General features: G+C 38.9%; 1 protein-coding gene across 8 annotated transcripts in view; it reads left to right on the forward strand.

The window, feature by feature from the left end:
* The window catches only part of ACAD8 (acyl-CoA dehydrogenase family member 8), a 54,171-nt gene that overhangs the window by 22,419 nt on the left and 8,842 nt on the right, over window positions 1-22,910 (forward strand). For 4 of the 8 annotated variants that reach the window (XR_011967554.1, XR_011967556.1, XR_011967555.1 and 1 more), the window contains exons 10-12: window positions 845-947; window positions 5,605-11,377; window positions 11,463-11,724. Coding sequence is in view for 2 of the 8 variants with exons in the window: in XM_072611635.1 (XP_072467736.1) it covers window positions 845-947; window positions 1,798-1,850 (156 nt within the window). In the remaining 6 variants the exon portion in view is untranslated. Of the gene's footprint in view, window positions 1-844; window positions 948-1,797; window positions 2,997-5,604; window positions 11,378-11,462; window positions 12,253-22,910 lie in introns of those variants that run through there. The other 4 variants (XM_072611635.1, XM_072611634.1, XR_011967558.1 and 1 more) reach the window with 3 other exon arrangements.

Here is a 22,910-nt window from a genome sequence, read left to right on the forward strand (position 1 = left end):
GAAGAGTTAAAATCCCCTCCTAAGGGCTTAATCTTAAAGGGGTATCTCAGTCTTATGAAGTGTCCTCTTCCACACTGTGCCATCCAAATCATAAGTGAGCTCAAGACTTCCCCTTGCCTTGCTTTGTAAGACAATGGTCCTTTTCCCCATTGAAACCATAGCCTTGGGCAGTCCAAAGGAGTATGCCTATTTGTCCATAGCTCTACCCCCCACCCTCCCATCCCTATCTCTAGAGTGACTTAAGGACCTCTAGTTCTTACTGTTGAGTTATGGTATAGCTTTGTATAAATCTAGCCAATATTTTGTTGATGAGGGGAAACTAGCTCCCTGGCAGGCTGTGGTTGTGAAGGGTCATAGAGCTAGAAGCAACCTCACAGGTCATCTGGTCCAACCTCTTCATTTTATAGATGAGGAAACAGACTCAGGCAAAATTAAGTGACTTGCCCAAGGAGACAGAGGTACTAGGTGTAAGAGTTGGCATTTGAACCCAGGTCCCATGATGCCAGATAGCATCTACCCTTCTGAATGACCTATGTATTAGGAACCCTAAGGCCAAATATTGAACCATCATTTCTTGTCCATAAAAGTCATATCCTACAGACAAGTACCCTGTGTGCTGAGACTAGGCAGTTTTAAATGTGAATCCTATTAAAACCACAAAATCTCAGCATTGGAAGGGGCCCCAGAGGTCATTTTATATATTTTTATAGACCAAGGCACAGAGGTGTGATGTGTGAGTTGCACCCTCCTGTGTCACAACAACTTGTTTAGGAGATTGAGATAAGCCCCTTGCTTCACCACCTTCATTTGAGTGTCTGATCCAGGTCCTGTTCTGCTCCTCCAGATATGCAACCAGGCCTTGCAGATGCACGGTGGCTATGGCTACTTGAAGGATTATGCTGTTCAGCAATATGTGCGGGACTCTCGGGTCCACCAGATCCTGGAAGGTAAGGGTCAGGCGGGATGGAGACCAGGCTCAGTTCATAGGATCACAGATCTGGGGACGTCAGAGGCTGTCTAGCCCTTTTGTTGTTTGGTCGTTTCAGTGTGTCTGACTTTCCATGACCCTGTTTTGGGGCTTTCTTGGCAAAGAGAATAGAGTGATTAGCTGTTTCCTTCTCCAGCTCATTTTACAGATGAGGAAACTGAGTCAGATAAGGTTGAATGACTTGCCCAGGGTCACACAGCTGGTAAGTGTCTGAGGCCATGACTCACAAAGATGAGTCTTCCTGATTCCAAGCTCAGTGCTCTAGCCACTGCACCATCCAGTTGCCAGTCTGTGTAGTCCTGCCCACCTCCTTTTATAGATGAGAAGAGTGATGCCTGGGGAAGTACAGTGACTTACCCACAATCTGAGAGTGAACTTAGGGTTAGTGATGGTGGGCATCTGTATTGCACAGAAGAGACTTGTTTATACTTGTCGTCTACATTATCTCCCTGAATCTCATGACAACCCTCTGAAGTAGATACTCCAGGTATTGCCCTCCTTTTATACAGCTTAAACTTGTAGTGTTACAGTCCTTGGAGCTAGGAAAGTGGTTCCCATCACCCCTGGAATTCTTACCCTCTGTAACCCTGAGCTCAGAAGAAGAAGAAGAATGGTGCCTAGCATTTACATGGATCCTACTCCACTCCAGACACTATACCAAGCACTCTACAAGTATCAGCCAATCAGCACACATTTGTTAATGCCTCCTAAGGGCGAGACTCCAGCCTGGCTTCTGTCCCCTGTGTCACCTAGCTGCCCAGCTGATTGACTACCTGCTGCTGAATGATCTCTTCTCTCTGCCTCCACAGGGAGCAACGAAGTCATGAGGATGCTCATCTCCCGGAGCCTGCTTCAGGAGTAGTGCCAGGTGGGGGGTTTCTGGGCACATCTCCTGCTTGTGCAATCTCCTGTCCAGGGTTGGTGTGAAATGATAAGGGAAATCCTACACCAAGAAGGCAGACTGTCACAGGGCAGGATCCCTGAGGATTCAGCCTGAGCTCTGCAAAGCACACCTTTCCAAATGGGATTACAACAGAGTGTCCTAAGGATGCAGACAGGAATGGGTTCAGCAGCCTGGATCGGAGAATTCAGTGTGCTTACTGAATATGCTGTGGAAGACTATCAGTGGTGTGGGCTAGAATTCACCTGACAGCCAACACACTTCACTCGTACCACATTGCCTTAAGCTACCCACATCTGACCCATATAAAATGCATTTAACAATTCACTGTTCTATAGCACCTTAAGGTACTTTCCCAAAAATCATCTGGGAGGTGGGCAGTGCAAGTATTTTCCCAATTTTACATATAGGAAAACTGAGGCTCAAAGGAAAGTGACTTGCCCAAGATTACACAAGCTGGTTGGAACTGGGCTTCATTACTGGTCCTGCTAACTCTAAACCTGGTGGTCTTTTCACCATACAGCTATAGATTCCTCTTCCAGGAACCTGGACACTTTTGTTATGTGTTTTAACTAAATAAAGCAAAGATTTGGGGAAAATGGAACTGAGGGGAGAATCCTGCTGTTTTTAAAACAGATTTGTGCCTCAGCCAAAAACCACCCAGCTCTCCAATAAGCACTCCTTGTGTTGTGCTCCAAAATGGTCGTTGGATTGTATGATGCTAGCTCCAGGGCAGTATAACTAGGTGGCACAGTGGGTAGAGTGCAAGGCCTGGAGTCAGGAAGACCTGAGTTCAAATCTGTATTCAGACACTGATTTTGTGATCCCAAGCAAGTCACTTAACTTCTGTCTGCCTTAATCCACTGGAGAATGAAATGACTAACCATTCCAGTGTTTTTTGCCAAAAATTTATCTAAGTCAAGGTCTAATAAATACTTGAGAAATCTTGCTCCTGAGCTATGACTGGGGTATATCCACTCTGTATGCATTCCCTACAGATCAGAGGTGATTGATTTTTCTGGAACAATGATGAATTTGTTTTTCTTGTATCAATAAAATCATGCAGATGACAGTGGATCTGGGGTTTTGGGAACCCCTCCTAATCTATTCAGTATTGGGTGGTTTTCTCATATTGGGAAGGAGTTTTGACATTCTAAGATAAAACACTGACAAAAAAAAATCTGACCTCATTCACATATTAGCTTGTTCTGATCAATTTTAGGGTTTGTAGAGTGCTTCTTGAAGTGAGGGAAAACACGATCCTAGGATGGTGCAGAAACTATTCCTCCTCAGACTGGACACAGTTGAGTGTCCCCCATTTCTCCCTGAAGTCATTTGCTTTTGTGGAGAATATCTGTTTTATCACAGAGTCTCAGAGCTAGATGGGCTCTTGGGTCATCTGTGTCCCTTGGGCTTAGTGAGGTCCACAGTCTTCCCAAGTGCAGCCTAAAACAGGTTAAAATGAGATTGGGAAATATGTAACAAAATAAATAAAAATACAATAAATATAGATAATACTACATTTTAAAAACTAAGTCAGTATTCAGCCCACAAGGATCCTTGTTAGTAGCCCCCACTTCTATTTGAGCTTGCACCACTGATCTTTGTTTATAAACATCACATCCCCACAGTGCTACATGGCATCCAGGCTGCCTCAGGGTATGCACACAACTTCTGTATCAGGGATGCCTCTGAGGGACAGTCTCATGGTAGAGGGAGGTGAAGAAAGACTGCCAGCTTTCTTCTACTCTCAGCCATTGCAGTGATGGCAGTCCACCTGAAGGTGTTTACACAGCTGAAACAAAAGAGAGACAGGACCATGCTGGGGCCAAGCATTTTGACCTGACTGACTTGACTTGGCTTGCACAAGTAGCCTGTGAATATTCCCTACTAGGTTCAGCTGTATATTAAAGGCTGTAGAGCGTCCTGGGAAGAGTAAAGCTCTGTCTTTTACCTCATGATAACCAAGAACTTAATTTCTCTCCCAGTCAGCTCTGAAGGACAAGATACAATCAACTAACAGAACTATGTGACTGATTGACAGATTACTTGCACAAATACTTGGACTGCAGGGGTGGGGGAATCTGTGGCCTTGAAACTGCATGTGGCCCTCTAGGCCCTTAAGTGTGGCCTTTTGATTGAATTCAAACTTCACAGAACAAATCTCCTTACTAAAAGGATTTATTCTATAAAACTTGGACTCAGTCAAAGGCTGCACCCAAGGACCTAGAGGCCACATGTTTCTCATTCTGTAAGAGGGAACCACCTATTCCATCAAACTGGGTGGTTTCGGGAAGGCTTAAAAGAAGGTTTTACCTGGGTCTTAAAGAATGTGATGTAGATGAGAAAGAACTTTTTGAGAGGGTAACAGGTTGAGAATAGTGTGAATAAAATTGCTGGCATGGGAAAATGAAAGACAAAACAACCACAACAATGAAAGACAAAAACTGTCCTGTGCAGTGACCACAATTCTGGAGAGCAGTGAAGCATGCCACCTGCCTCCTGTCACATGATGGACAAGATAACTAGCATTTATATGGCTTATAAAATACATACCTTATCTTGGTTCATCCTTTCTACCTCTGTGAGATAGGTGCTATTATTAACCCCATTTTATAGATGAGGAAACTGAGGCAGGTAGTGGTTAATTGACTTGCCCAGGATCACACAGCAAGTAAGAGTCTAAGACTGGATTTGAACTCAGATCTTCCTGATTTCAAGCTCAGCGCTGTATGCACTGAGCCACCTCAAGGCAGAATAAGATAACATTGTCTAACATGGCCTGTGTTAGTTTGTTAAAGGTAGGAGATTTGGGGGTTTTTTTTTGTCTTTTTCCAATTTGGGGGAAGATGTGTGTTTGAGAAATAGTAAACAAAAGTCATTGAATCATTTTTTAAATGCACAGAAGAGAACAAAAGAAGTCCGTAAAGACTCATAAATAAACTAGACAGTTTTGAAAGTTATATGTAGACTATATCATATAATTAAAGAGAAAATTAGTACATAATGAAAAAGTAGTGTTGTGAGCAATCTTTTTTCTGTTCTATGTCTGATAATTTACATTTTATTTGGTGTTTGTTGAGTTTGATCTTTTTTTGCTTTGTACATGTGCAATAATAGTTCATGTACATCCTATGTAAATAATTAGATTGGAGCTACATGGTCAAAAAATTTTAATAGTAACTTTTTTTGGCTCATGGACTTCTTGGGAAGTCTATATAAAAAAAGATGAAATAAACATTTAATTTTCATTTTACTAAGGGTACAAAAACTTTTGCTTTCACTAAAATATTATTACTTTTTTAGTGAGAGCAATGGGGTTGAATATGCTTCATTACTTTAAAAATCTTTGTTGAACATTGTGATACAGTAATAGGAGTGTTTGAGTCTAAATTCAGTTTATTTTAATATTTGGCTTTAATGACTATCGCAGAAATCACCATCCCTCCCGCTGCCCCTACATCCAAATGAATTCCAAATAACTGCATCTTAAATCGTGAAACTTTTTTCCAGTTCCATCTGCCAGTTATGCAAAGGTTTTTGTTGAAATTCAGCCAGTAAGATTTCCATCTTCCCTTATGTCAGGCTGTCTTTGCAAGCTCATTAGAGAAGGTATTGCTTTTTAAAACTATATTTTAAACTGAAATGCAGATGCTTTTTTGTTTGCTATGGAGGCTCTTGTGTTATTAGATAGTTGTATATTTTCCCATTTTAGGAAACTGAAGCATTCTCATGAGCGTTTTTCTACACAATGTTTTGAAGTTTTAACCTGTTGAGACTCTGGATCTACATGGAGTTGGGAAATCTAGCAACAGTATGATCAGAATCAGATGGTATTTTATGTTAAGAGTTTCTTGCATAATTTCTCATTGCTTTGCCTTCCATCTGGCGCTTACTCCTTCTTTACCTCCCAAATTAAAAGAACAAAAATTAGACCAGCAGTGTGACTTTGAATGAGACACGATTTTTCTTTTGCTCTGTTTTCCTTCCCTCTAAAGTAATGATTGCAGCCATTTTCTGCTTATCTCACTTTTCACAGCAACTCTTTCAAACCTTTTCATCCCTCTTTTCTTCTATGGCTCTTCCTCCCTCTGCTCTCTCAACTGAGAATCTTGCCTTATGAGGCTATGAACTCGTCCTTCTCCCCTCTTCCTCCTCTCATGTCACTCAGATGCTACTATCTCCTCTTTCCTATTCCATCTCATCTACTTCAAAAGATTGCCCTCTCTGTCATCCCCACTGTGTCACTTGTTTTCAGTCTCTCCGTGTCTGCTGGCTTATTCCCTGATACTCTCCTCTCCCTAGGTTTTTGGGTCACCACTCTCTCCTGGTTGTCATGCTATATATCTGACTGCTTTTTCTCTGTCTCCTTTGCAGGATCATTCTCCAGATCATGTCCTCTAAACATAGATGTCTTTGAGGGTTCTATCCTGGGCCTTCTTCTCTTTTTACATTAGACTATTTCCTTTGGTAATCTCATCAGCTCCCAAGGATTTAATTACCATCTTTATGCTGATGATTCTCAAATCTGTCTTCCTTGCCCCAGTCTTTCTGCTGATCTCCAGTCTTAATCTCCAGTTGCCTTACAGTCATCTTGAACTAGATGTCCAGTAGATATCTTAAAACTCATCATGTCTGAAACAGAATTCTTTATCTTTCCCCCTCATATCCACTCTCCCCTTATTATTGTTAGAGGTAATACCATCCTCCCATCCCACACTCTAGGAGTCAACCTGAACTCTTCACTTTCTCTCACCCCTCCCCATATCCAATCTATTGCTAAAACCTATTGATTTCACCTTTTCAGCATCTCTCAAATATGTCTCCTTATGTCCTCTAACACTGCCACCACTGTAGTGCACACTCTCGATACCTCCTGCCTGGATTATCACGATAGCCTGCTGGTGAGTATGTTTACCTCGTCTCTCCCCATGCATCCTCCATTCAGCCCCTAAGTGTGCTTTTCTAAAGCACAGGTTGGATCATATCACTCTCCCTATTCCATATTCCACTACATTCATGGTGGTACATTCATGTACCACAATTAATTTAGCCATTCCCCAATTGATGGACATTTACTTTGTTTCCAATTCTTTGCTATCACACGTTAAAAAAGGCCATTATAAAGGCCATTATAAATATTTTGATGTATATGGGAACTTGTTGTCAATGACTTCCTGGGAGTCTCTGGTTCTAAAGTTATGAACATCTCAGTCACTTATTTGCATGATTCTAAATTGCATTCCAAAATGGTTGTAGCATTTCACAGTTCCACTAATAATGTATTAGCGTTCATATTCTTCCAAAACCCCTCCACATTGAGTGTTGTCATTTTTTTTTTTTTTTTGCCCACCCATAACCTCTTTAAGGGCTTTCAGCTTGTTAGCTCTAGTCCATTCTCCTCTTATGACCAGTGAGGAAACAGGCCTAGTTAGACTGAGTATCTTGCTTGAAATAAGTCAGGTTCACAAGGGAAGGAAAAGGGATAGAAATAAACATTTATTAAGTGCCCATTATATGCTAAACACTGAACTAAATGCCAGGGATGCTGACAAAAGCAAAAAGTCCTTGATTTCAAGAAGTTTACATTCTAGTGGGGGAAGACAAGTATCAGGACTGGACAGGGGTAGGGATGAAGGTACCTGCAGTGGGGAGTGTTGTTCTCTAAGATTGCCCTTTAAAAACTGCAGATTTCCCTCTTTGTCCACTGAGTCAGCTCCTACAACAAATTACATATCCAGCCTTCTTTTTTTCTTCTTGCTTCTGGTTCTGCATCTCCAGTTGCCTATTGGACATCTCCACTGGGTGCCCCATGAACAACAAAGTTAGCATTTCTAAAACAGACCTCATTTGCTTTCCATCTAAACTCACTTCTCCTAATTTCCCCGTTTTCTATTGAGGGTACCACCATTCTTCCAGTCACTTAGATTTACAACTCAGGAGTCATCCTCTTCTTTTCACTCTTATACACTCGTATTTAGTCACCTCTCATGTCAAATCAATTTGCCAAGTCTAATTGGTCCTACTTATTCATGATTTCTTTTGCTTTCTTCTTTTTATTCATACAACCACCCTAATTCAGGTTACTATTACTCCTAGATCGAACTATTAGAATAACCTTTTATTTTAAAAAAAAGTATGTATTTAAATGTATTTATTATGTAATAAAACAAGCATTTTCATAACATAGTGTAATAAAAAAATGCACATAAAATTGGAAATCTATCAAGTACAACTTCCTATTCCTTTTAAATATAATAGTTATCATTCAAATTTCTTTTTTTTTCTTCCCTTCCCCACTTTCTCCATCTTACCACTGCCAGATTGAGATACCTAAAGCACAGGCCTGAGCATAAAGTTCAACATTCTCCTCCTTTGGCCTTTGGAACTTGGCATTCTACCTTTTGGACCTTGGCATTTTAACCTTTTGGTACTTAAAGCCAATTACAGTAAATCTTAGCCTACCTTTCCAGACTAATTATATGTTGCTCTTCCTCAACACTTTACATTCTAGCAGAACTAGTCTGGTTGCTCTTGCCTTCAGGCATCCTGGGGTGGCTCACCAAATTCCTCCTTGTATTTAAAAATCAGGTCCCCAGAGTAGATTAGAGGCAACCCAACTGAAGTCTCGCAACATTTCCCTTAAAACAAATTTAAAATAATACCTAAATCAAATTTTGGAGAGGCAGAACCAACAAAAGGTCAGGGTGAGACTTCTGGCCTAAGAAAAGTTAGGAAGTTGGCAGGAGAAGTTTGTGACACCATGGTAGAGACCTCTCCAGAGCTCACACACCTGGTGGCACTAGCATCAGCCATAGGCTACTTCAGGAGCTCTCAGCTCAGAGATGGCAAGGGGGTTAGACAACTAGTCAGAAAGAGATTACAGGGGTCCCTTTGCTGGCACTGGATACAGCTGGCACCGATGGGCAATTCTATTGTCTATATGCAGTTCTGAGTCACAGTTCTGGGGTAGAGATAAACTCTGGGGGCCAGCTCCAAGGGACCAAGGACCCTGGTGACAGTTCCAAGGCAAAGAGAGTGCTAGTGCTTGTGACTGCAGGAGGCCTCCCTGGATAATGACAAGAGTACAGACCAGCACAGCAGTGACCACACCTCTTTCAGGATCACATCACCTCAGAATCATCAAAAACTTACAGACCCCTAGAACTAACTCTGAAAAAAGCAGCACAAAAAAGCCTGAAGCTTGCTGTTCTACTTCGGAGAATTTGGGATATGATCCTCTGGAGGGCTAAGGACCTAGAATTACAACCAAGAATCACTTACCCAGCAAAACTGAGTATAATCCTTCAGGAGAAAAAAATGGATATTCAATGAGATAGAGGACTTTCAAGCATTCTCGATGGAAATACCAGAGCTGAATAGAACATTTGACTTTCAAATACAAGACTCAAGAGAAGCATAAAAAGGTAAACAGGAAAGGGAAATCATAAGGGACTTAATAAAGTTAAACTGTTTACATTCCCACATAGGAAGCTGATATGTGTAATAAGACCTTTCTCATTATTAGGATAGTTCAGAGTATATATAGACAAGAGGGCACAGATATGAATTGAATATGAAGGGATAATATCTAAAAAATAAAATTAAGGGATGAGAGGAATGTACTGGAAGAAAGAGAAAGGGAGAAGTATAATGGGATAAATTATCTCACATAAAAGAGGCAAGAAAAAGCTTTTACAGTGGAGGGGAAGAAGTGAGGGAGAGTGAGTGAACCTTACTCTCATCAGAACTGGCTCAAAGAGAGAATAGCATACACACTCAATTGGGTATGGAAATCTATTTTACCCTATAGGAAAGTAGGAGGGGAAGGAGTTTAAAGAAGGAGGAAGTGATAGTAAGGAAGGAAGTTTGGTGAAGGATGTGGTCGGATGCAAAGCACTTTTGAGGAGGGACAGGGTGAAAGGAGAGAGAAGATAATAAATGGAGGGTGGAAATAGGATGGAAGAAAATACAGTTAACAATAGTAACTGGGGAAAAAGTTGAAGCAAGTTTCTCTGATAAAGGCCTCATTTCTGAAACTGAGAACTGAATCAGATTTATAAAAATAAGAGCTATTTCCCAACTGAGAAATAATCAAAAGATATGTTTTCAGATAAAATAAAGCAATCTATAGCCATATGTAAAAATACTCTAACTCACTATTGATTGGAGAAATACAAATTAAAACAATTCTGAGGTACTACCTCTTACCTATTGGACTGGCTAATAGGAAAGGAATAATGTTGAAGGGGATGTGGAAAAAAAATGTGACTTTAATGCATTGTTGGTGGAGTTGTGAACTGATTCAACCTTTCTGTAGAGCAGTTTGAACCTGTGCCTAAACTGCTATAAAACCAAGCATACCTGTTGACCTAACAATACCACTGCTAGGTCTGTATCCCAAAAGAGATAAAAAACAAAGGAAAATGACATATATGTACAAAAATAATTATAGCAACTCTTTTTTGGGGTTAAAGAATTAGAAGTTGAGGGGATGCCCATAAATTGGAGAATGGCTGAACAAGTGGTATGTGATTGTGATGGAATATTACTGTACTGAAAGAAACCATGAGGAGGATGTTCTTAGAAAAACCTGGAAAGCGTTGCATGGACTGCTGAAAAGTGAAACATACTGTCTATTTTAAGATGATCAGCTGTGAATGACATTATTCAGTGATACAACGATCCAAGACAATTCTAAAGGACTTATGATGATGAAAAATGCTATCCATCCCTGGAGAAGGAACTGATGGTGTCTCAATACAGATTGAAGCATACTTTTTTAAACTTTATTTTTCTTGAGTTTTTTTCTTGGCTATATTTTCTTTCACAACAAGACAACTGTAGATAGTTGCATGACAACAATTGAATTGCTTGCCTTGTCAATGAGATGGGGTGGGGAGAGAGGAAGGGAGAGAATTTGGAACTCAAAAGTTTTAAAAAGGAATGTTAAAAATTGCTTTTATATGTAGCTGGGGGAAAATAAAATACTAAATTAAAAAAAAAGAAAGAACTAATTAGCTTGTTCCTTCACCTGACTTGACCCCAAGTTCCTTGAACACTGCTAAACATTTACCCATGTTCCTTTCAGAATCTGACCCTCATTTAAGGTCCCTGGTGCTGAAGTCCCATCAGGACCAATATAGTAGACTACATCTCCATTTCCTATTTTATGTTCTCTTCCACTGGAAGTGCTTCTTTTTGGAAAAAGAGAATGATAGTTTTTGCATTCCTTCCAATAATGATGGGGTACAGAATTGTGGCTAATCCAAAATGAGAATCATTAAATCATTCACTTTGGGTGATAATGCACAGTCAGAGACACTCTTGGACAACCATGTTAACACTCATTCTCTCTGTGTTGTCTTGTCTCTGATGGCAGCATCTTGAGCTCCAGCTGGATGATAAAGAGCAGAGGCTGCAGATAACCCAGAGAGTGTATCATTAGCACTTGAGGGTCACTGGGAACTGAAGGAGACTTGCCTCAGGTACAGAGTTTAGAAGCTAGAGATTAAGCAGCACCTAAAGTGAGAAGATTCCTCTGATTAATTGCTCACATTTTGATTATTGTAGGTATGTCTCCTGGAACTTCTATGAACCTGAAAGAGGAAGTTTGACTCCAGTGGAAACCTGGATCTGGAGTATGTGCTGATGGCCAAGGAGCCCCGTGATTGGGAGGCAGAGGGATGATTTTAATAGGAATGGGAGTTGGTAGAAAGGAGAATGCAATCTTCCCTTGGTCTTTGAAAAAAAAAATTGGACATAATGTCTGTGTTTTCCTGACATGCTGAGAAGTTCTGTTCCATGGATTCGAACTCAATGTTAATATTCATCAGTGAGTGGGTCCTGTTGCTTGGTTTGGAACTTTGACCTCAGTTTTTGTAACCATGTCTCTTCCATTATAATTTAGTAGCAAAACTGCTTAAGAACCTAGATTTTTTGGCACCTTTGTCAGCAGTGTGAACCCTGCCATCTAGGCTAGCAAGTTTGTAAGCTAGGGAAGATTTGAGTTTCCATTTTTAGTGCTCTATAACTACCTTTATGAACCCTCCTCCTCTCTTGTTCTTTTTTGCCCCTTTTTTGGGGGGGAAGATTAGAATTATTTTTGGAACACATATTAATATGTCTCTATTTAATCCCACCCCCATTACATATTAAAACAATTTTTAAACATTTGAGTATTTTTTAAGTTTTGAGTTTCTAATTCTATCACTCCCTTCCTCCCTCCCCTCTCCCCTCCTTGAAATGGTAAATAATCAGATATAGATTATACATGTACAATCATGTAAAACATTTCCATATTAGTCATTCTATATGAGAAGACTCAAATAAAAGACAAAGAATGAAAGAAAGTGAAAAATAACATGCTTTGATCTGTATTCAAAAATATAAGTTCTTTCTCTGGAGGAGGATAGTATGCTTCATTAGTGCTTTGGATCATTAATCTTGGATCATTGTATTGCTGAGAGTAGCTGTCATTCACAGTTCTTCATCATACAATATTGTTGTTGTTGTGTACAACATTCTCCTGGTTCTGTTTACTGAACTTTGTACCAGTTTATATAAGTCTTTCCAATTTTTCTGAAATCATCCTGCTTGTCATTTCTTATAGCACAGTAATATTCTATCACACTCATATACCACAGCTTGTTTAGCTATTTCCTAATTAATGGACATCCCTTCAATTTCCAATTCTTAGCCACCATAAAAAGAGCTGCTATAAATATTTTTGTACAAATAGGTCCTTTCTCCCCTCTTTTGGATGTCTTTGGGATATAGACCTAGCAGTGGTCTATTGCTGGATCAGTTTTTATAGGTCTTTGGTCGTAGTTCCAAGTTGCTCTTCAGAATGGTTGAACCAACCTTTAGTTGATCAACAGTGCATTATCATCCCAGTTTTCCCACATCCCCTCCAACATCCATCATTTCCCTTTTCTACCATATTAGCCAATCTGATAGCTGTGAGGTGGTACCTTAGAGTTGTTTTAATTTGCATTTCTTTGATTAATAGTGATTTAGAGCATTTTTATATGACTATAGAGAGCTTTGATTTCTTTGTCTGAAAGCTACCTGTTCATATCCTTTGACCATTTGTCAACTAGGGAATGACTTGTATTTTGTATCTTCCTCTTCAAAAAGATCTGGATTTCTACCTTCTGTAGTCTTCTTGACTGAAAGAACTTAATCAAAAAAGTACCTGGACAGCACGATAACCCACTATCTCTAATTAGCCCTCATGATCACTCCCTGCCCTCTTTCAGTTTAACTTTTCTGAATTCTATTTCTGACACCGTCTCCTTCTCTATAGCCTTTGTCCAGATGGCAGCAGATCTTGGGTTGTGGGTGATTCTGCATCTGGGCCTCTACATCTGTAGTGAGTGGGACTTTGAGGGCTTGCCCAAGTAAGGTGATATCAGTGGTATAGGGCATTGATTCCAGATGTTCCATGAACTTGTCCAAAATGTAAACTATAAAAATATGCTTTATTTTTATTTTATAAAGTGGTAATTTTCTTTTTTATTTAAATTTATTTATTTAAGTTTTCAACATTCATTTCCACAAAATCTTGGGTTGCAAATTTTCTCCCCTCTCCCTACCCCATAATGCCGAGCATTCTAATTACCCCTATCACCAATCTGTCATCCCCTCTAACATCCCTCCCTTGTCCCCATCTTCTCTTTTGTCCTGAAGGGCAAGATAAATTTCTATACCCCATTACCTGTATTTCTTATTTCCTAGTTGCAAGAACAATACTCAACAGTTGTTCCTAGAACTTTGAGTTCCAACTTCTCTTCATCCCTCCCTCCCCACCCATTCCCTTTCGGAAGGCAAGCAATTCAATATAGGCCATATCTGTGAGGTTCTGCAAATGACTTCCATAATAGTTGTGTTGTGTAAGACTAACTATATTTCCCTCCATCCTAGCCTGCCCCCCATTTCTTCTATTCTCTTTTTTGATCCTATCCCTCCCCAAGAGTGCTCCCTCCTCCCACTGCTCTCCCTTCCATTATCCCCCCCACCCTGCTTATCCCCTTCTCCCCCACTATCCCATATTGTAAGATAGGTTTTCATACCAAAATGAGTGTGCATTTTATTCCTTCCTTTAGTTGAATGTGATGAGAGTAAGCTTCGTGTTTTTTTCTCTCACCTCCCCCGTTTTTCCCTCCACTGAAAAGTCTTTTATTTGCCTCTTTTATGAGAGATAATTTGCCCCATTCCATTTCTCCCTTTCTCCCCCCAATATATTTCTCTCTCAGTGCTTAATTTCATTATTTTAAGATATGATCCCATCCTATTCAATTCACCCTGTGTGCTCTGTGTGTGTGTGTATGTGTGTGTGTGTGTGTGTGTGTGTGTGTGTGTGATCCCACAAACTACCCAGTTACTGAAAAAAGTTTCAAGAGTTACAAATATTATCTTTCCATGTAGGAATGTAAACAGTTCAACTTTAGTAAGTCCCTTATGACTTCTCCTTGCTGTTTACCTTTTCATGCTTCTCTTCATTCTTACATTTGAAAGTCAAATTTTCTTTTCAGCTCTGGTCTTTTCCTCAAGAATGCTTGAAAGTCCTCTATTTCATTGAAAGACCATTTTTTTCCCTGAAGTATTATACTCAGTTTTGCTGGGTAGGTGATTCTTGGTTTTAGTCCTAGTTCCTTTGACTTCTGGAGTATCATATTCCACACCGTTCGATTCCTTAATGTAGAAGCTGCTAGATCTTGTGTTATCCTGATTGTATTTCCACAATACTTCATTGCAATGCAAGGACTTAAAAAAATTTCCAGTGGTCTTCTAAGGCAAAATGCCTTCCACATCCAGAGAAAGATCTATGAAATTAAATCACAGAATGTAGCAGGTCATTTTGTGTGTGTGTGTGTGTGTGTGTGTGTGTGTGTGTGTGTGTGTGTGTGTGTGTGTATTGTGTTTTGGTTTGTTAGATGATTTCTCCCATTCATTTTAATTCTTCTACACAGCATGACTATAGTGAAAATGTATTTAATAGGAACATATGTGTAAAACCTATATAAAATTGTATGCTGTCTCAGGGAGGGAAGGGAGAGGTAGGGGGGAGAGAGGGAAAAATAGTAATCTAAGTTTATGGTAGTGATTGTAGAACACTGAAAATAAATAAAATTAATTTAAAGACAAAAAAAGAAAATGACATGTTAACAAAAATGATCACTCAGATGTAGGCACCAGTAAACATTAACTGATGTGTTGGACCCCTAGATAAGGAGTTGTAGAAGTGTGTTGAGATGTCAGTCATCCATCCTTGTATTCCTACACTGCTCACACAGGGCCGAGGAAAGGCTCAGCTCTTTGATGCCCCCAGGGGTTTTTATGCTCTAATAATGGTCTGGCTGCTATGCCTGCTGATGTGGCTGCCTGCCTATGTAGCTTCTGGGGCGGCTGCCTAAGGCCGGAGCTATGGAAGGCCCTTCTCCCTTCCTGGCCATCTGAATAAACCCTATCACTGACCTTTGGCACCTGTGGGTTGAGGGACCTGCAAACCTGCTGTGGCTGGGACTGGAGATTCCACCCCCAAGGGCTGTTCGGGAGCTGCACCGCTTGGCCAAGGCTGAGCTGGGCTCCGCTCTGCGTCCGGTGCAACAGACGTTTCCCATGGGTCTTTCAGGTCACCCTGGGCTGGAAATCTCCTCCACTCTGTTGTTCTCCACTTGTGCTGTTCCAAAATTTGTTGAGAGTTCCTCTCTACAGGTATTTTATGGGCTGTGTGGGGAGACCCTGCGTATGTGTGTCTTTCTACTCCGCCATCTTGGCTCCGCCCCCATGCTTTATTTTTAAATGTTATTTTCATCTCTAGTGTACTCTTTACATCAGAAAGCAACAAATGAACCTTTAAATAATGGGCATCATCCAGACAAATCTATGTGATGTTGTCATGATTGTGATGTTCAGGGTGGACATCTATGAGACTGTTTTCTCCTAGATAGTGAGCAACTTTGGGTAATTCACTTAATTTCTCAAAAATTCTCCTCAGACTATAAAACAGGAACAATCATAACTGTCCCATATATCTCTCAAGGGCCTTTCAAGGATAAAATATGAGAAAAACATACAAGAGCCTTGAAAAATAACAGGTAAAATATAAATGCAGGTGATTATAACCTTTGAGCTTAATTTTTTTTATAGCCCAGGTGCTCACTCATTGTGTGTGTATGTGTGTGTGCACACATGTGTATGTACACTAGGCTATTGGGAAAGAAAAAATGAGGAGGGTTTGGTGGGAGGGTTAGAGATTCTATGACAAGAGCATAAAGCCTCAGAGCTAAAACAAAAGTCAAGCATTCTAGTTTAACCTACACCTTTGCCCGCTAACACCTCATGCAGGTGAATTTCTTGGGGAACATCATACTTTAAAAGATTTTTGATTTCTTCTTCTTGGGAGCCTCCTTAAAGTCTTTATCTCTCAGTATTTAAATGTTATAGATGAAATGACAGATAAGACCAGTTTGATGTGGTATGAATGGATATGAAATTGGGGAAAGCTGCTGCCTCCTGTCACATCTTGATTATGCTCTTGTATAATTGGGTACCATGCTAACAGTTTGTGTGTTCATTATGAGCAGTGTAGGAATGCAAGGATGGATGACTGACATCTCAACACACTTCTACAACTCCTTATCTAGGGGTCCAACACATCAGTTAATGTTTACTGGTGCCTACATCTGAGTGATCATTTTTTTTAACATGTCATTTTCTTTTTTTGTCTTTAAATTAATTTCATTTATTTTCAGTGTTCTACAATCACTACCATAAACTCAGATTATTATTTTTCCCTCTCTCCCCGCTACCTCCCCCTTCCCTCCCTGAGACAGCATACAATTTTATATAGGTTTTACACATATGTTCCTAATAAATACATTTTCACTATAGTCATGCTGTGTAGAAGAATTAAAATGAATGGGAGAAATCATCTAACAAACCAAAACACAATACACACACACACACAAAATGACCTGTTACATTCTGTGATTTAATTCCATAGATCTTTCTCCGAAGTTCCAAGTCTACCAGAAAAAACTCTTGCACACTGTTGTCATTGATGTGCATAAAGTTCTCCTGGTTCTGCTCCTTTCGCTCAGCATCAGATCATATAAGTCTTTCCAGGCCTCTCTGAAGTCTTCCTGTTCTTCATTTCATATAGCACAATAGTACTCCATTGCATTCATATACCATAATTTATTCAGCCATTCCCCAATTGATGAGCATCCCCTCGATTTCCAGTTTTTGGCTACCACAAAGAGTGCTGCTATAAATATTTTTGTACACGTGGGACCCTTTCCCATTTTTATGATCTCTTAGGGATACAGTCCTAGAAGCGATATTGCTGGGTCAAAGGGTATACATGTTTTTGTAGCCGTTTAGGCATAGTTCCAAATTGCTCTCCAGAATGGTTGGATCAGCTCACAGCTCCATTATGAATTGGTGTTCCAACTCTCTCATATCCTCTCCAACATTTATCGTCTTCCTGTTCTATCATGTTTGCCAATCTGATAGGTGTGATGTGATACCTCAGAGCTGTTCTGATTTGCATCTCTCTAATCAATGGTGATTTAGAGCATTTTTTCATATGACTATAGATATCTTTAATTTCTTCCTCTGAAAGTTGCCTGTTCATATTAATTGATCATTTTTTGCATCCCTTTCTGGCATGCTGTGTCCTAACCTGAGCAATTTAATTGAATCTGCTAAAAATTTAATACAGTTCAAGCATCCAGACTTTATTACAGGAGTTGAAAACATCTCAATTCTCTTCATCCCCCAGAGATGAACCTCACTTTTGCTGCCTCCCACCACAGAGTGAAAAAACTGGAAAGCTCATGTGCTTAATGCAAACATCCCTGTCAAAATGATTTGAGTAACTCCCTACATTCAACCTTGGGATCTGGGACCTCCTAGGACCTAGAACCTTGGGATCTAGGGCTCTTCCCTTGGCTTCTAGGGATGCAGAGGCCTCCATTGCTGCAGTGGTTGACTTTCTACCCCATTCCACTGGCTTACTCTTTGACTCTTGGCCATGTATGTTTGGATTAGTTCTCCACACAATGCATATCTTGAATATCAGATTTTTATCAGTACTGTTGATGCAGACGTATTTTTGTTCTTTACTTGACAGTTTCTTTTCTTATTTTCTTCTTTATTTTTATTATTTCATTATTTCTTATTTATTTCTTTATTCTTTTTCTTATTTATTTCTTATTTCATCTTCTTTTGGATGACCACTTTTTGAGAGAATTATAAAGGAGGTTCTTTTTCAGGTACAGGTTGTACTAAATGGCCTCTGAAGCCCTTTTGTTGTTGGAATGTTAGAATGAGTCAAAGGACCAAATGAGATTTATATCAGGAATTCAGGGTTAATTCAATATCAGGAAAACTGTCAGCATAATTGACCATATCAATTACAAAACCAGTAGAAATCATGTGATTATTTCAATAGATGTTGGAAAAGCTTTTGACAAAACACAGCATCTATTCCTATTAAAAATGCTAGAGAGCACAGGAATAAAGGGAACATTTCTTAAAGTGATAAGCAGTATCTATCTAAAACCATTAGCAGGCATTATCTATAATGGGGATAAGCTACAGACCTTCCCAATAAGAACAGGGTTGAAACAAGGTCTATTATTCAATATTGTACTAGAAATGTTACCTTCAGCAATAAGAGAAGAAAAAGAAATTGAAGGAATTAGAATAGGCAATGAGAAAACAAAACTATCACTCTTTGCAGATGATATGATGATATACTCAGAGAATCCTAGAGAATCAGCTAAGAACTAGTGGAAATAATGAACAACTTTGGCAAAGTTGCAGGATATAAAATAAACCCATATAAATCATCAGCATTTCTATATGTGACCAACAAGAGATAGAAAGAGAAATTCCATTTAAAATAACTTTATAGACAACATAAAATACTCAGGAATCTACCTGCTAAGAAAAACTCAGGAACTATATGAACACAATTACAAAACACTTTTCACCCTAATAAAGCCAGGAAAAATAACAATTGCTTATGGGCAGGCCAAACCAATATACTAAAAATGACAATTCGACCTAAAATAATTGAATTAGTGTGATACCAATCAAACTATGAAAAGTTATTGGATAGAACTAGAAAAAATAAGAACAAAATTCTCCTGGAAGAACAAAAGGTAAAAAATTTCAGGGAAGTTAATGAAACAAATTGTGAAGCAAGGTGACCTTGCAATATCATGTCTCAAACTATATTATAAAGCAGTAATCATCTAAACTATCTGGTACTAGCTAAGAAGCAGAATGGTACATCAGTGAAATAGATTTGGTACACAAGACAGAGTGGTAAATGACCATAGTGCTTGATAAACCCAAAGGCTCCAGCCTCTGAGATAAGAACTCACTATTTGACAAAATCTGCTGGGAAAACTGTAAAACTATGGCAGAAACTAAGTATAGAGCAACATCTTACACCATATACCAAGACAAAGTCAAAATGGGCACATGATTTAGCTATAAAAGGTTTTATCGTAAACAAATTAGAAGAACAAGAAATAGTCTACCTATCAGATCTAGGGAGAAGAGAAGAGTTTATGACAAAGCAAGAGATAGAAAGCATCATGAAATGTAAAATAGATAATTTTGATTATATTAAAAAGGTTTTGCACAAACAAAACTATGCAACCAAGATTAGAAGGAAAGAAGAAAACTGGGAAACAATCTTTACAGCAAGTGTCTCTGATAAAGGCCTCATTTCTCAAATAAATAGAGAACTGAGTCAAATTCATAAGAATACAAGCCGTTGCCCAATTGATAAATGGTCAAAGGATAGGAACAGGCAGTTTTCAGATGAAGAAATCAAAGCTATCTATAGTCATATGAAAAAATGCTTTAAATCACTATTGATTGGAGAAATGAAAATTAAAACAACTCTGAGATACTACCTCACTCCTATCAGATTGATTAAAATGATAAGAAAGGAAAATGAAAAATGAAGAGGATGTGGGAAAATTGGCACACGAATGTGGGAGTTTTGAACTGACCCAACCATTCTGAAGAACAATTTGGAACTATGCACATAAGGCTCTCAAATTTTGCATACCCTTTGATCCATCAATACCAACCACTATTAGGTCTGTATCCCAAAGATATCATTAAAAAGGGGAAAGGACCACCATATGTATATGTGTGGGTGTGTGTATACATATATATGTATATATACATATATATGTATACATGAATAGTATGGGGCTGTAAGAAATGATGAACAGGCAGATTTCAGAAAAACCTGGAAACACTTGTATGAACTGGTACTGAATGAAGAGAGCAGAACCAGGAAAGCATTGTACACAGCAATAGCAATATTGTGTGATGATCAACTATGAATGATTTACCTCTTCTCAGCAATGCTATGATCCAAGACAATTATAAAGGACTCATGTTGAAAAATGCTATCCAAATCCAGATAAAGAACTGATAAAGTCTGAATGCAGATTGAAGCATACTATTTTGACTTTTTTTTTTTATGGCTTTTCTCCATTTGCTCTGTTTCTTCTTTCATAAATGTGACTAATGAGGTAATATGTTTTACATGATTGCACATACATTACCTATATCAAATTGTTTACCATGTTAGGAAGAGGGGAGGGGAGAGAAAGAAGGAGGTAAAAAATTTGGAACTCAAAATCTTGTAAAAGTGAATGAATGCTAAAAATTGTCTTTACATATAATTGGAAAAAATAAAATACTATTATAATTTTTTTAAAAAGAGTCAAGCGAGACAGCTTGAACCTTGATTCCCTGAGTCAGGGGTTCTTAAACTGAGGGGAAGGGAGATGTCTGCGGATAAACTTCAGGAGATGCATGAACATAGATGAAGAAAATCTTTCAAATCTTTATTTTCACTAACCTAGAATTAATTTTTAACTTTTCCTTCAATTATGAATTTAAAAAAACACACCATTATCCTCAGAAGGTGTTCATAGGCTTCACTGGTGACTGCCAAAGAGATCTTTGACATAAAAAAGGTAAAAGAAAAAAAATCAAAAACATTGTTTTATAGAGAAATTAACATAACATGGAGCATAGTCTTAGGAAAAACTAACTCAGGTGCTTTGATGAGGTGTCTGGTAGGTAATATTTCTCTCACCACATCCTGCCCTCAGAATCACAGAATATGCTTGAATGGGAGTCTCCCCTACAACTTCTTGACAAACAATCATTGAAGATCTATAGTGAGGGGAAGCTCATGACCTAATCTTTCCTAAAATCTGTTCCACTTTGGATAGCTCTTTGATTCAGGAGTTCTTCAGGGGTTTTGTGTGTCATGGACCTCCCTTTGTCAGTCTAGTGAAGCCTATGGACTCCTCAGAATCATGTTTTTAAATGAATAAAATTAAAAAATAAATTAAAATACCTAAAATATACATAAAAACATATGATTACAATCATATAGTTTTTAAAAAAGTCAACAGCCCCCACATTAAGAACCCCTGCTGTAATTGCTAAGAAATTCTTACATAAAGCATGCCCTTCTCTCCCGTCATTTTTTTTATTAAATATTTTCCAGTGAGCAAAAATGCCTTTTCTTTCCCTCCCACATCCCTTTCCTCTGCCCCCATTATTTTGGGGGAAAGGGGAAACAAAACCCTTGTAACAAATATACATGGTCAAGCAAAACAAATTCCTACGTTGACTATATCCATAAAATATATGTCTTAATCTTCTCTCTGAGTCCATCAACTTCTCTGTCAGGAGGCAGGTGATCTTCATTATCTCTGAAATTATGCTTGGTCATTGCACTGATCAGAGCTGCGTCTTTGAAAGCTGCTTTTCTTTATGATATTGCTATTGTATAAACTGTTCTCCTAACTCTGTTCACTTTACATACAAATTTCCCTAGGTTTCTTGGAAACTATCCCTTTCATCATTTCTTATGGTACAATAGAATTCTGTTACATCTGTCATAATTGGATCAGCCATTTCTCAGTTGATGGGTGCTTCCTTTCTTTTAAATTCTTTGCCACTGCATAAAAGAGCTGCTATGTTTTAATTTTTTTCCTTTTTATTTGATCTCTTGAGTTATATTAATCAGCCTTTTGGCAACTTTTGTCTACTGCTTCCTGTTCTAACCCTTGTGGGCCAAGCAGAAAAGTCTAATTCCTTATCTCTGTGACAGCTCTTCAGATTTTGAATACAATTGTCATTTCTCCACACTCATAGATCCTTTCCTTAGGTTATACAACCCTAGTTCCTTCAACTGATTCTCCCATGGTGTAATTTTGAGGCCCTTTATTAACTTGATCATTCTCCTCTGCACATACTCTTACTTAATGATGGACTCTTTGAAATACAGCACCCATATGGAACATAATATTCTAGATGTGGTCCAAACTGAGTAGTACACAAGTGAAACCATCTGCTCCTTAGACTTAGACACTGTGCATCTCTTAATGGAATCAAAGATTGTTTCAGCTTTTGGGGTGACATATTGCATTATATGTACATATTGAGCATATTGCATTATATGTACATATTGAGCTTACACTAAATCTCCAAATTTTTTTCCAGACAGACTGCTGGTTAGCCAAGTCTCTCTAATCTTATATTTGTGAAACTGAGTCTTTGAACCTAAGTATAAGAACTGATCCCCATTCAATTTTCTCTTGTTCTATTTGGCCCAATCTTCTAACATCTTGAGCACTTTTTGGATCTTGACTCTGTCATTCATTGTGTTAGCTATTCCTCACAGCTTTGTGTCACCTGCAGATTTGTGGGGTATGAGTATGCCATCTGTGCTGTTATTCAAATCACTAATACTTCTCCCCACTAATCCCCAACAAAGTTCCCATTAGATCTTTCTTAGCAACCACCTTCTCCCTGTTGGCGGGAATCAGGTTCAGATTAGTAGTTCCTCTCGTTGGTTCCTCTACTTTTTAAATGATGAAATGATCTTTTAGGCAAGCCAAGAGATTATTACCTTATCTACTTGTGGCAGAGACCTAGAGCTCTGGCAGATGTCCA

The sequence above is a fragment of the Notamacropus eugenii genome, chromosome 5 (assembly GCF_028372415.1).
Source record: "Notamacropus eugenii isolate mMacEug1 chromosome 5, mMacEug1.pri_v2, whole genome shotgun sequence".
Taxonomy (NCBI): domain Eukaryota; kingdom Metazoa; phylum Chordata; class Mammalia; order Diprotodontia; family Macropodidae; genus Notamacropus; species Notamacropus eugenii.